The 15,786-nt window shown below is 44.2% G+C and overlaps 1 protein-coding gene across 1 annotated transcript in view; it reads right to left on the bottom strand.

Moving 5' to 3' along the window:
- Positions 1-15,786, bottom strand: part of TGDS (TDP-glucose 4,6-dehydratase) — a 256,503-nt gene that overhangs the window by 209,508 nt on the left and 31,209 nt on the right. Inside the window, 1 exon segment of the mRNA XM_085622129.1 lies at positions 3,078-3,144. Within this exon segment, the coding sequence (XP_085478255.1) occupies positions 3,078-3,144 (67 nt within the window).

The raw sequence follows: 15,786 nt of genomic DNA, 5'->3' as shown, positions 1-15,786 counted from the left end.
ACCTTAGTCTTGTCACTATTCAATTTTAGAGAGTTGTAATTCATCTAAGTGGAGACAGACCTGAAGCAGATGTTAAGATCTTCCAGGTTCGAATCTTGCTCCGATGTCAGAGAGAAAATAATCTGGGTATCATCCGCATATGAGAATAGAGAAAGGCTGCAGCTTTCCACTAAGTCCGCCAAGGGGCAGACATAGATATTGAAAAGCAAAGGGCGGATCCCTGCGGAACACCAGAAGTAAGCAAGTGCGTGATAGAAACAACATTTGACGAGCAGCCCTGAAATGGACGATTCATCAGGAAAGAGGAGACCAAGGCCAGAGTATGCTCTCTGTAAGTATCTAGAGGTAAAACAGTTAATTACAGCTGCCTTGTTCACACTAAAGATAAAAAAGGTGTTGATGGAGCTGACTGAGATACAAGACTCTTTTGACCTGGCATTGCTTCAGAAATCCTATCAGGTGGAATAGATATGTTGGTCATGAAGTCTGCGGACTGCAGGAGATGCGGTTACAAGTACCAATTAAATGCAGAAGGGTATTGATGAGAGAGAACAGCCTCGCGCTCTTTCTAGACCGGGACTATGGTACTCTAAAAAGAAAAACACTGAACGTGGGATTGTGCCCTTGTCATCATTTCCTGTCAGACCGAAGGTAGATTTTGAGAGAAAACAATTAGTGCTTACTCTCAGAGCTGCAGCAAGGTAATAACTGGGTGCTGTGTTTTGCCACTTAGTAATAGTACTTCCCAGCTGAATGGCACTCATTACATCAACATCTGAAAAGCAAAGCACTGCAAGGATTCATACTTGTCACCATCCGTACCATGCAGATATTTGCAGCAGGAATAGGACCTACTGAACTATTTCTCGGGATCGGAACTTGTGACCTGCAGGTTATCTACAATAGCTGCATGAAGAACTGAACTCTCTCACTAAAATCTGTATGAGTGATCTACACGTCACAAGCACTGCAGTGCATCAGGCATTTTCTCACTGCTATAAACCTGCATGGCTATTATAACAAATAGTAAGTAAAAGTGCTGCATTTACTTAAGAGCGAAAGCAGATAGCGCTGGCTAGACCCGGAGGTATGAGAGCGCTTTACATAGGGTTCCACAAAGTTACCAAATTACATCAGTTACCAGTTACATCAGTTACTAGAAAAACATTTCAAGACCGTAAAGACGAGATAAATGGAGCTTAGAAGGGAGAAGGGGTAGGGTAAAGGGATAGGAGGGAAATAGGGTGGAGAGACGAGGGAGAGTCTGCCCAAAGTCCGGCTGGGTAGGTGACGGCCGAGGGGGAAGTCCACAGCCCATCTCCTCTATAGCTATCAGGTAGCTCCACCAGGCATCGGCCAAATGGCTAGGTCTCAACGGAAAAACATTTAAAAAGCATAGGGGATGAATAAATGGAGCATAGATGAGGAAAGGGGGTAGGGTAAAGTAGTAGGAGTAGGAGGGAGAATGCGAAGGCGAGACGAAGAAAGGTCTGCCTAAAGTCCGGCTGGGTAGGTGACGGCCAAGGGGGCCATCTCCTCTATAGCTATCAGGTAGCTCCACCGGCATGGGCCAAAAAACTAAGTCTAGCGCTTAACATAAGGAAACATTGTGTTACAAATTACAAAAATGATCACATTAATTACAGAGAGGTTACAAATTCAATACAGGATTTATTAGCGACCATGAAAAACAAGATCCACAGAAAGGAGAGGGGAAAAAATAAAGAGAGCAGGGAGTCCACGGGAGGGAGTCAGCAACGTAGAAAGATGTATTGGTCTGGCTCGCTTGTTTCACTCAAGTGGCCCACTGGTTCCCAAAATTATTGCAAACCCCACCCCATAAGATTGGCTGGCCATACATGTTCTATGGGGTTTACCATAATTTAAAGAGGAGCAAGACCCTAAAGTAGGATGGTAAAAATGGAATGGAATAGGTTATCTGATGTCCATCGAGGAGCAAAGAGTAATGACTCGCAGAGAAAGAGTGCAAAAGAACTCATGTTCTGGGGTTCAACCAGGAGTGCAAGAGGAACAATCCAGGGAAAGGTGCAGTTGACAGAGGGAGCATGCGCTATGAGGTACACCAAGAATGAGGAGGGGCTAGGTGGAACAACCTAATGAAATAAGGAAATGTGCTGTAGGCAGTCCATCCAAGAGCAGAAGAGGAGACATCCAGTAAAAGAAACAAGAGGTAGGAGTATAGTCTATGAAGTCTACCAGGAGTCAACGAAGAGATGCCACAGAGTGGGACAGTTATGGAAAGAAATTAATAAGGATTATCATATATTAAGAGTGCCTGGGTAACCAGAAGTGTAGCGCCATTGGAAGAATAATGCTGTGGAAAGGAATAGTTATTAGGATTGAGGGGGTTGCAGGAGAGGGGAGTGCAGGACAAGGATTGAAGCGGGATTTGGCTCTAGACCAACTCCTGCCCTAAAATGCCCTTAACCTTTTTGCCCTCAACTGGACACCCAGAATGGATAGAAACACTGGAAGCAAAAGGAGGAGGGATTACATTGTGGTGAAAGGGATGCGCGGGTGACTGATCCCACTGGACTACAGAAGACAAACCAGTCTGAAGGTCAATTGGGATGGAGAGAGGAGGGTGCCAGTAATCTGGGATTGGGTCTTAAGGGAAAAGCAGGGCTTGCAGGGGTCAATACCAGTCAGGGAATGTTGTCAAGCCAATAAGGTGAGCTAGGCAACAGAAAAACAACCAAATAGTACAAATCAAACAAAATAAGCACAGTATTAATTCCAGATAAGCAACTGATACAGCAATGGCGCTTCAAACTAAAATAACATTTTGGGACAATATAGGAGACAGTCACTCGTTATGTAGTTTGCCTAAACGGCCTTTACCTGTAGAGCATGGGGAAGCCCGAGGGCTTACTCGGGGGAGCTGTAGCAGGACCTATCTTCAGTAGCCACAGCAGCGACACATATCGTATAGTCAGTAAGGCGATGGCTCGAAGTGCAGAGTTACACAAGGCATTACATTTAAAACAATTAACATGCAAGCAATTGTGTTAGAAAGAATTAAAATACTTTGATATTGTTCGTTTAAAAAAACATACCTTATCAAGATTTATAACCAGATGATCGGGGTATTGTTTCACAAAAGCGATGACCATGTGAGAAGCTCTAAAAAAAAAAAAAAAAAAAAAAAAAGGGGGAGAATAAACGTAAATCACAACTCTATACAATAAGTGTTGAAGTCTTAAAATTAATCACTAATGGAAAGGTCCTTCATATATATTCTCGTTGAAAATACATTTATATAAATACTTAATGGAAGTAGTTATTGTGTCCTTGTTGAATACAGCAGTATATCTGCCACACAGCAATACAGCAAATCATGCGAGAAACAGGAGCTATTTAATAACTAAAGGAATAATCACTATTTGATAAAAGGGACGTCACCAAAGAGAGCGACAAGTGTAAGTTCCCAAAATCTTGCAGGAAGGAATAACTGAAGACCGAGGATAGCTGCAGTTCCTGTTCAGGGGAACATATAAAGATTGTACTTCAGTTGAAGGTTAACATTCATAATCCAACTTCAGTTCATTGTGTATTTCCTTCTATTTTAATTTTGGAAAGGATAAGTGTATCGGATAAAAAAAGCAAGCACTGACAAAGCCAAAAGGTTAGGCTTTTGTAAAGTCTATCCACACAGACTCAAAACATCCATTCACACATTTATATTATCTTTCCTATTATCTAGTGCTTCGTAATGCACTTCTGCCACTTCTAAATGCTGCGCATAAAAGGCGATACTATTATCCAGTTTTAATGGTGCTCAATTCACAAACCCCAGAAGTACGGAGGGCAGAGCTCGTGTTGCTGGGAACAGACACTGGACCTGAAGATGGCAGCAAACGTCAGTGGCTCCCATTTAACTTACCGAGTCACACTGCTGCAATGACGTTTATATGCGCATATATAAAAACAGAGCAACATACTTTCAGACATCCATGTGCGCGGAAAGAGACACACACTCAACGTTTTAATTTATGTTGGTTGCTTGTTTAGAGGTTCATGCTGTTCTTAGGTGCCTCAATTTGCTAGAGGCCCCAGTAACACGAAATAAAGTGAACAAGACAGGGAATGATGAAGGGATCTTGCGAATCAAATGATCTTCCCTGAATAAAGCGCGGGTAGTCAGTGTCTTGTTGGCCAGTAGGAAGCTGAAGAGGAACATGGACGGCAGGAGAGAGATGTACTGGTTAGGGGACATAAATCAAGTAAGGGCAAAACAGACTCAGGTAACGACATAGTGCGAGGAAACATGGAAGAATGTTAAAGAGATGCCAAGGCGAGCCAGGTGCCCATGCCCACAAAATAACACAGAGTCTGACAACTCCTTTATCAAGGGCAGAGCTATGAATGGCTCAGCAGAGTTTCATGGAACAAAAGGTACATTAATTGTTCGTGACGCAACAAACCATGAACATCAATTCGGGAGGATGAAACTAAAGGTCCATCCCTACAATCTAAGATTATCTCCCTTGTCAATTGTGCAGCCGGGTTTTTCCAAATTCTCAGCCAGAACAAAGTCGGGTGAGCCTTAATATAATCCTCTATGTACGGTAGGTTGAGTTCACTATGACCAGCATACGTAGAGGAGAAAAATGGCGCGCCCAGGACTTTGCGACAACATCTATTCTCTTCACGCTGGATGGGGGTGCTAATCGTATTCCCCCAAACCTCCGCCCCATATGTAGCAGCTGGTGTACATTGCAATCTGTAGATTTTAACAATAGAAGGCACTACCTCTATGTTTCTTGGCTTAGGTAACCTAAGTATGGTATTGATAGAGTTAATAAACTTCCTTTTGCAATGGACCACGTGATCATTCCATAATCCATTAGATGCGAATACCAACCCAAGATACGGGAAAGTGCAAGTGCTTCATAGTTGATTAGAATTTATAACAATTGAGAGATTATAATATTTCTTAGACCCACATGACATCAGAAACGATTTTTTAAAATTAGTGCATAAATCTAGAGTTGCCATAAACTTCACAAAACCCTGAACCAAGGCGCGTAGGGCTTTAGGGGTACGCCCCATTAAAACTGCATTGTCAGCATATAACAATGCAGGGATTTTGTTTCCACTAATAATTGGGACGTCACAAGTTAAGATCACCAGGGATTTGCTTAGATCGTTAATTTCCAGAATGAATAAGAGGGGGGCCAGGACACAACCCTGTCTGACCCCCCTACCAACTTCAATGGCTTTAGAGATCACACCGTCCCTACTAATGCGCACCCTGGCTTTTAGATCTCTGTGCAAATATGCCAGGAAGGAGACTAATGAATCGTCTAGCCCAAGATTTAAAAGAGTTGACCACAGCGAGATCTATTTACAAAGTCGAAGGCCGACGTAAGATCCATAAATGCCAGGTACACAGGTGTTTTCTTGGCTATGTTGTATTTACTGATAATCAGGTTAAGGTTAAGGCATTGTTCCACAGTGCCAACCTTACTCCTGAACCCCAGCTGACATGGTTGTAAAACCTGGCAGTCCTCAGCCCATGACTTGATCCTGTTGAATAACACCCTCCCCAAAATTTTCAGAGTATTATCAATCAATGATATCGGCCTGTAGCAGCTCGGGTTTGACCGGTCCCCCTTCTTAAAAATTGGAACTATGGTACTATAAGACCATGTTTCGGGAATGGATGAGTTTGTCAAATTATTAAAAACATTTACAAGTAGTGGTGCCCAAAAATCGGGATAGCTTTTAATGAGGTCAATAGGAAGACCGTCCGGCCCGGGAGTTTTGCCCCCCAGGCTCTGGGTAATGGCCTCCTCGACTTCAGATAATTCGATCTGAATCTCGGTGGTATATGTATACTCCTTTTTAGATTCACAAGGGTCCGGGGCAGCATAGATCTTACTAAAATATGCCTCCCAGGACTCACTAGAAATGTTGCAGCTAATAGGTGAAGCTGTATTTCCCACGGATTTCATGCCTTTAACAGCCTTCCAGAAATTCTTACCATTTTTTAATACATTTGTCCGAACAAGGTTAGCCCAATGGTCATTGATGAGCTCCTCCTTCCTACATGCAATAGCTCTTTTATAACATCTCCTAAGTGACGACACAAGAGAGCTAACTCTAGGTTTGCTTACAAGCGCCTTTCTTAGTGCTCTGTTAGCCGCAGAGCAATCTGCATTAAACCAGCCTGGGTCAGAGTTAATGTTCCTATTTGGCTTGGACAATATGTTTTTAATGCCAAAACAGAGCTCTGAGAAGGCACCAATTACCTCTGCATTGCGTGCTATAAATGTCAGACAAGTGTTGATCAAATCCGGGTAAAGTTTTATCATCCTTTCAAATAATACATTATTGTCAATACCGCGCCACACAAGTCTGAGATTATCAGTTGTCATCATTAAATCACTTGCCCCATGCGTATAATCATACGTTGGACGACGTGTGAAGCTTAGGATAGTGTTAATAGGATTGTGGTCTCCTTGTATTGTTGGGATTACTTCAGCCCTTAGCACGTGGCTTTCAAGGGAAGTAGTTATAAAAATATAATCAATAGTGGAGGCTGAACCTCGACTTCTGTAGGTTGGTACTATACGTCCGTCACTAGGAGTCACAGCTGCACTCTCCATGACATTAAGAAAATTGTTCGAACTTAAGAGGTTCACTAACTGCTCACCACTTTTGCTCAACAAACCTCTAGTATTGGGCCGAACAGCCAAATAAATATCCCTTGGGATTTTAACATTAAAATCGCCACCTAGACATATACCCTTAATTAGGGCACCACAATTATCAATTTGTAATTTTGAAATAAAATTAAACAACTCAGAAAAGTTCATATTGGGAACGGTTTTAAAATCATCATTATAGAAATTAATCAAGTAAAGTGATACACCCCCCCCCCCCCCCCGAGTATAAAGGGTTACTTGAAATGTATCACTATTAGTATGCAGGGTTCTAGCACGACCGCCTGCCTTAATATTTATCCAGGTGGAGAGGCCACCAACAGGCCTACCTAATTTGGGGATGGGGGACAAAGTATTAAAACAGGTTTCTTGAAACATTACAATATCTTGACTACTTATTAACCCCTTCCAGTCTGGTAAATTTAACTTGGATGCCAGACCGGCAACATTTCAACTCAATATTTTAAGTGTCAGATCAACGCTCCTTGTAATCGATATATCAGGTTTGCTAGGCTGAGGACATATTTGAGTCAGTGCTAATACTGATACCTCAATTAATACTTCACTCGTTGGTGGAGAGGGCAGTCAATCTTGGCAGTCCAAACCTGATAAGGGTGTAAATCTGTTGAATGTTGGAATAGAATTATGCGAGTTGGAGCAAAATGCCTCAAATGTGGGTTTATAAAAGTAGCCTAAGGGTACCGCCCATATGCTAGTGCTAGAATCTGTCTAATCCATCTGTAGTGATAGTATAGTTTTTGCCACTGATTGCCTACGAAAGTTGATAACTATGCAGTCCCCCTTAATGGATGTGGGGGATATACCCAGCCAGCCCACTCGTCGTACCATGATGATATTCTCATTTAAGGATGGCCTAAATGTCCTATGTTTGGAGAGCCAATCAACGCACTTACAGCGTAGTTGCTCCCAAGATTCTATCTGATTTTTTCTTAAAGGGGGAACACCTGCTAAAACCACAACATATGGACAATCCTTTTGAGGTAAATTTAACACCACATTGTTACCCTCAGTATGAGTCGTGGGAATTGGGTCATTGTCGCCTTCTTGTAGTATGTTGTCCATACCATTGCTATTATGTAAAGAGGTAGGAACATTACTGACAGATGTCGTATTGTTTATCAAGTTACCATCGCTAATCCTGCTACTATGTTCCGTGAGCCTTTTTGCCGCCATGTTACCCCTGATTAAGACACGTGCGAATTTTGTTACATGTCGCACAATCATTGACTCCCAAATTTAAATTAGATGGAACATTAGTGATTTAATAGCAAGTAGAGTTATTATTAGGGGGTACATTTTGTGCTTGCTTTCTAGCACTAATAGAGTCAGATACCTTGGCATCAACTTGGGAGACAATATTCGTAATTTGGGGTGCAGGCTGTACGGGCTGGACAGGCTGGTCTAAAGAAGCATCTGGAATGCAGTCTTTCAGCGAGGATAGAAAATTATCAAGAACAGGCTTAACACAATCAGTGATAATGTTTATTAAATGATTCATATTGATTACCCTATTACAGTTGTCATTGCCAATAATAGAAAACTGAAGATCGTTCTCAGTCTGAGTTCCAATCGAATGATAAAGCGATTCAATCGGTGAGGCATGCACATGGGCCTCAACAGATGTTAAATTAGAGGATGAGCGAATCCAAGAATTTAATGTTGTGCGGGTAGAGCATGGGCGAATTGGTTGTTTTCTCTTCATGCTCACTGTCTTTCCTGATTCCCTCTTGCGTTTTGCCCCCTGAGGGGGGGCGTTAACTGTTACAGAGTTTGACTCAGGTGGATCTGATATAATTGCATCACAGGTCTCTTCGCAAACCACAGCCGGGAGCATCAGGATCACATGTGATTAGATCAATAGTTTCAACAATCGGGCCCAGAGATTGTGTAGATTGCCCTAAGCCGAGGGAGAGACGCCTCTCGGTGAGCTCGATTTCATTGCTCACAATACTGACGGCCCTTTCCAGCATGCTTTCAATGCTCGTTGTGGCCGGTCTAACAGCCGGCAGTGCCGTGCGCCTCCCCATGGTTACTTTAACAGTGCTATGAAAAACGCAGACGGTGTAATTAAGTAAAAATAACCTTTGCTCACCTATGGAGCAACCTCAGCAATGTCCAGATGGAAGAGAAATGGCCCAGTCCAGTCTCCTCCAGTCTCTGACGGGCAAGGACGGGCCCGGGCGCGGCCCGCACGCGTCCCGAGCTGCGGTGGTCGCTGGCGCTTTTCAGCGCGAGAGCAGTGGTGGCTCTTCCCTCCTGGGAGTGAAGGACTCTGGTGCTTGAAGTCCCCCCGGTGCAAACAAACAAACAGGCTGTGGCAAATAGCGCGTCCCCCCAACTCCGCAAGGCTCTGCTTTCGCACCACTCACCACCTTATTACTTGTTCAGGTCAGCTTCGCATATGGCCGAAGCCAGACGTCGCCCAGAGTGTCAGTCTAGGCAGGAATCATTGCAGGTGAATCACACGTAAATCACTCCATGTGAGTCCTCGAAGATCCTGCTTGCAGCGACCATGCGGGCTAAATCCAGTAAGTGTAATGAAAATATAATGAAAACCCTTGACTGGCTGGTTATCCCCCCTCTGATTGTGCCCAGTCCAGGTCTACTTCCAATCGACCGTGGGGGCGGGGCTCTGATCCCTGGCTCTGCACCATGTACCCCTACACGCTACGTGAGGGAGGAAGAGGGGATGGTGAGCGAGCCTGAGGAACTGGGGAGCAGGAGAGAACTACCACCGCCACACCAACCCGCGCGGCTTGACCCTGCTCAATCCCTCAGCTCAAACCCAGCACCTCAATCCGTTCCTCCGACTCGGACAGACGCCGACTCCGACCGCAGCTCTGCTCCGCTTGTGCACAGGCGGCGGCTGAATGTGCGGGGACTCTTCCTTTCTCACAGGTGAGTGCAATCGGCAAGCAACCTGGCTTACAGCTGCTAACTGCTTGGCACAGTACACAGGTCAGAGTCTGTCAGTATAAATGATGCTTGGCAGGGCTTTAAGTGGGATGAAAAAACTGGAGGGTCTCTCAAATGGGCGTGGCAATGCAATTCAGGGCGTGGCTTAAAAACACCTGAACTAAAAATCTGTGCTTAGCATAGTGTGCTGCTCGACTTGTATTTTGCTGTTTCTGTCATTGCATCAAGATATAGGATACAACAAGTAACATCATACCTACAACAAGTCAGGCCTATAGGCTTTGTAAATGGTTGTTAGTTGCATAAGATAAATAAGCAGCAAGTATGGCTTGTATATAAAATTGAAATAGCGTCCACTTAAAGCCCTGGTGACACCACGACAATGTTGCTGCTCCTGAGTTTCAAAAAGCAAGGGGAATCCAGAGAGAAAATGACTCTCTTTAAAGGATTTTCCTTCCCCTATAACACTCACCTGGCATGACGTCATGCCGTAACTTCACTAGTGAAAATTGAGCAGTATGAGCACACGCACACCGATGTGCCTGCTGTCACTGCAGTCTGAGGAAAAAATGGACCGCCTGTGCCACGGCAGAAAACAGAGCCCGATAGAGACCCGTTTCGAGGCCCCCTTTAAAAAACTGCTGGTGCTCAGACCCAGTGAGACCCGGCCCACTTAAAGCCCTGATGCTTGGCATGCACTTGACGGGTGGGAAGGTGCACAAATACACACTGCCTGAAACACATGGCAGCGGCAGCACCAGTCCCCGATTTTAATATAAACAAAGCTACACAGTTTTCAGGCCGCGGGTGCTGTGAATTCAAATTTTCTATTGGCCACGATGGGAGCCAGGCTGCTTTATTTATGAGTGGGTGGGGCTTCAAAATAGAATACAGGCTCACTTCCTGGTCGTAAACACGCACTTCAAAGTGCACATGTCATGTTGGCCGACTGCCTTCCAGCGTCCAGCCCAACATGCTCACTAGAAGCTTCTCACCATATGTGCATGTGAGGGGGTGGGGCGGGCAGCCACAGCTCACTGCACTCGGAATGAGCGCTGGGTCCACCTGCTCGTTCCAATCATGGCGCTGCTCCAGAAAGGGAACAACGCTTCCGGATTGGCCAGAACTTGCAGCACTAATGGCAATGGAAAGGAGTTTGTGGAGAGAGTTGTGGTGGTTCCAGCCTGACCAAAGGCAGGTAGATTTTAAAGAACAACCATTGAAAATGCAATAGGTCTCGCCTTTGATTAAGTTAAAGCCATTTGCTTTGCTAATGGTATTATATAGCAAAGCAAATGGCTTTAACTTAATGAGAGGCAAGACCTATTGCATTTTTAATGTTTGTTCTAACAATGTATTTGAATATTTGTATAGATTTATGGCCACATTGTCTTTATGTTGTTTTGTTGGACATCACTATAAAATTAGTGTGGGCTGTCATTAATAAACTGCAATTTGAAGTTTCGTGAGATGATTATGACTTAATATAAAGTGTTTGCTCAGTAAACATGACCTGGAGTTCAAGAAGTCTGATTTTAAAACTAATATGGAATGTGCAGAATAAAAGTGATGCATATATTATCAAAAATATGTAGATGATTTTTTTCTACGGATGCAACATATACTTTAACAAAAACGAATTTACTTTTGGATATAAAACAAACTGTATTAATAAAATGGTGTTCCTACAATTCTTTCCAAAAATGACCTGAATCGCACAGTAGCGAAAATCCCTTTTTTTTGCCCATGTAAATCTGCAGGACATTCCATTGGTGAAACTTTCTCTTATACATCCCTGGATGGGGAAAAAAAGTGCTTGTGATAGTCCTCAATATTTAGCGCTACCACTAGAAAACAGTTGATCTTCTTTTTCCACCAAACTCTTAATCAAGCCAGAAGCCTTGAATGGCCAGTCACTATACACTCATCAAATAATGCTCAAAATGCTAGCTTTCTTAAGAAACATTTTACACAGCATCTGGGTCGCTATTTTATAAACGCCAATATGAGCTCGATGCCTTGAACTGACATCTCATGAAGTATGTGTAAAGCACAGATCCGGGCAGTCTCGAGCTTCATGTGATTGAGAGATTGCTAATGCAGTATTTTATTTGTGTTTTCGTTTTTAATGTGTACCCTGGCAGCCCTCCAAACCCCCCCACCTCCCCCGCCCCCCCCCCACTCCTTGCACGAGAGTTGTATACAGTGTCACGGCCACGGGTTAGGTGAAGGGGGTAAGCTGTACGTACTGGCTGAGACAAGGTTTCATTTTTGTATTGCTTCATTAATGAAATTTACAGCAGGTGCAGCCCATGCCATTTATAGAAAGGAAAATAAATAAGCTTGACTGTGACTGCCAGATGAGTGAAAAATATATCTATGTATTTTAGGGGGCATGCTTCTCTCGTAGGTGGTAGTGGGTGCGGCCACAGTCTTTGTGGCATGTTCAGATCTGCTCACATGCCATTTAGCACTGTCTGGATGGTTGTGAGTTTTTACTGTCCTTGCTGGAAACAACCAGCAACAATTGCTTTATTGTCAATATTATTTTTGTTTGAAGTTTGCATAGCTCAAGGATCCTCGGGTCGTTAAGGTGCTACACCCTCTAAACAATGCTTCCACAAAACCTCCAGTTTGCTGGGGGCCCCCAACCCTGCAGGGCGGGCTCTCAATAGACAAGTCTGGAGAATCCTGCCGAATTTCACGAAAAAGCCACAGAGCCCAACTTTCTCTTATTTCCAGAAAGACATTTATTCATCTAAATGTGCGGCAGCGTTTAAACACTTTACTCTACCTACGCGTTTCGGCGTCTTGCCTTCTTCACAGGTGAGTGTTTCATTATCTTAAAGTCACAGTGATGATGTCAAGTCCCCGTGGTCACGTGGCCCTATACAAACTTCAGGCCCCAGAATGCACTCAAATGATGCAACGTGATATGGCTAAAGTTCAATAATTGCTGAATAGCGTGATTTCTACTGCCATGGTCTCGTGTCTATTCTTGCATTTGCAGTGCATCTGTGTAGCTGCCACGCAAAAGTACATACTTGGAATGCAAAGTTATCAAAGGGAGAGCGTTGCCTCCCTCATCTCCCTTTCTCTCTCCAACTCACATTACCAAATTGCCATGGAAGTCCGACTGCTGGTGCGAGTGAGACAGCGGGTCATGCCCCCTCCATTTGATGCTTCCACAAAACCTCCAGTTTGCTGGGGGCCCCCCAACCCTGCAGGGCGGGCTCTCAATAGACAAGACTGGAGAATCCTGCCGAATTTCAAGAAAAAGCCACAGAACCCAACTTCGTCTTATTTCCAGAAAGACCCTCTAAACAATGTGCTTGTTTGAAATTTGCATAGCTCTAAGATCCTAGTTAGGGTCGTCAAGGTGCTACACCCTCGAAACAATGTGCCTGTACGCTGTGAGTTGGATGGTTTCACTTTGCAGGTCACAGTGAATGCCTGGTCTTCTTATAGTTTACACAGGCACTACGCATTCCCGTCAGTTTGAATCCCTCTGCTTCCAGAGCCAGCTGACGTAAGGCTGGAGTCTCCGACAACTGTGCTACTCGACGTCTCACTTAGCAAATAGATGCCTATGTCACAGTACAAGGCGCTTTTTGGCACTTTTATATAGTGCAGTAAGTGCACATTTGTACGCGGGACATTAGACAGCTTTACAAGAGAACGGGAACACTTACACATTGATAGCCACGATCAGATTAAATGATTTGCTAAGAATCACAGAATGGTGAGCTGAAGCCGGGATTCGAGCAGGACTCTCCGGGACTAAGTTTGTAGTCCTAGCACTTGGCCACACTTCCTCTCATGTGGGAGACTTCAGGGTACTTATCATGTACAAACCCTGAAGGCATATCCCTACCTCCTTTTCAAGGAGCTGTATCTCTTGAAAAAGAAAGCATTATTAGTGAATCAGACTTTAACTCAGTGGAGTGCATGCCTGACCTCTATCGAGCTGCTGAGGGGTGTGCAAGGGAGGTGAGAAGGGCGGGTTCCGAGTAGAGTTTAAAAGATTGAAATCAGTATGTTTGATATTTTCTGCAAGGCAGTCAACAGCCAGAATTGCTGGAATTAAACCTACCTCCTGGGTTTCACAGAGAGTTGGGCTAACCTAGTAACTGCACGCACTAGAATAAGCAAGGCTTTAAGTGGGATGAAAAAAACGGGGGGGGGGGGGGAGGTGTCTCTCAAAGGGGCGTGGCCAACGTAATTAAGGGTGTGGATTCAAAACACTTAAGCCCAAAATCTGTGCTTAGCATAGTGTGCCGCCAGATTTGTATTTTGCAGCTTCTGTAACTGCATCCAGATATATGATACAACAAGTAACATCATACCTAAAAGAAGTCAGGGCTATTGGCTTTGTCAATGGTTGTTAGTTGCATAAGATAAATAAGCTGCAACTATGGCTTGTATATAATATTGAAAAAGCTTCCACTTGAAGCCCTGGTGACACCTCAACAATGTTGCTGCTCCTGAGTTTCAAAAAGAGAAGGGAAATCCAGAGAGAAAATGACTCTCTTTAATGGATTTCCCTTCCCCTACAACGCTCACCTGGCATGACATCATGCCGTAACTTCTCCACTAGTGAGTAGTGTGAGCCCGCGCATAATGGATGTGCCTGCTGTCATTGCAGTCCGGAAACAAGCATTTGCAATGCAATAGGTCTCGCAATTAATAATGCCTTTTATTTTTGTTTTTGTTTTAAAAACATAAATAAAAGGCATTGTTATTTACAATGCCAATAGCTGAAACTGTAGTAACTGCGAGATCTATTGCATTGCAAATGTTTGTTTGTGAATGTGATTGTGAACAAAATACACTTTTAAATTGAAGCAAATTCACTGTAATAGACGATTTTGTTAAGATCTGCTCAGTTCTTCGAGCACAGCTTACTATCCCACTGCGCGCCACTACAGAAGACCAGGGATGGTTTGACCATGAGTGTTCCTTGGCAAACCGTGAATTGCGACTAGTTTTATCTGCTAGCCCGAGGAACCTGTCTGACGTAAAAAACGCCAGGATTCGCTACAAACTGGCCATAAGCAAAAGGAAGGAGGAGATCCTCGAGGAACGTTGGGAGGTGCTAGCGCAAACAGCCGCCCGGGGAAGGGGGGATATCTTTTGGGGTGCGGTGAAAGACCTGCGTTGTTCGGGCCAGCTTGCGACTCCAATGGATTGCACCATCCCTGGAGCCGCATGGGTGGACCACTTTTCTAAGATCTACGCGGCCCCACCCTCAGGGGCGGCAACCCCAATATTTAACAGTCCCCTACGGGTCGATATATTATTATCTGAGGTGGAAGAGGCCATCGCACAGAGTGCGGGGAATAAAGCCCCTGGCCCAGATGGCCTCCCAATCGATATCATTAAGGCTCACCCTGACTTATGGGCCCCACTTCTGCTGAATGTTTTTAAGAATTTAACTTTTACTTCTCCACCACCATCAACTTGGTCATCCAGTATAATAGTGCCTATCTTTAAGAAGGGCGACCGCTCCCAACCGGCATGTTACAGGCCTATCTCCCTTATTGATAACACTTTAAAGATTTTAGGGAGAGTATTGTACAATAAAATTTTATTATGGGCCGAGGATAACCAAATTTTAGAGAGCTGCCAGTTGGGTTTCCGCAACAAAGTCGGTACCGCGGAGCAGTGTCTTAACCTGAACCTCATTTTGGGCAAATACACCGTAGCACGTAATTGCCCAATCTATCTGGCCTTTATGGACCTATCCACTGCCTTTGACCTTGTCAATAGGTCGTTATTATGGAAGGCTTTACTGGATTACGGTCTGGATGAATCCTTGGTACATTTCCTGGCCTATTTGCACAGAGACTTGAAGGCCTGTGTTAGGATTGGTATTGGGGGCGAGGTCTCTGAGCTAGTTACAGTTAATAGAGGGGTTAGACAGGGCTGCGTCCTTGCCCCCCTCTTATTTATAATATATATTAACGGCCTTCACAAACACCTGGTTTCTTTAACTACCGATGTCCCGTCAATAAAAGGGAATTATCTCCCCGCTCTGCTCTACGCAGATGATGCGGTCCTTATGGGGCGCACCCCAAACGCTTTACGCATCTTAGTGAATGGCTTTGTTGCACATATGGATTCCCTAGATTTGAAGACTAATTTCAAGAAGTCTTTTGTA

Source organism: Triturus cristatus, chromosome 8, assembly GCF_964204655.1.
Source record: "Triturus cristatus chromosome 8, aTriCri1.1, whole genome shotgun sequence".
In the NCBI taxonomy this organism is placed as follows: domain Eukaryota; kingdom Metazoa; phylum Chordata; class Amphibia; order Caudata; family Salamandridae; genus Triturus; species Triturus cristatus.
Note: the sequence above shows the minus strand (reverse complement) of the source record. Positions and strands in the feature narration are given on the sequence as shown.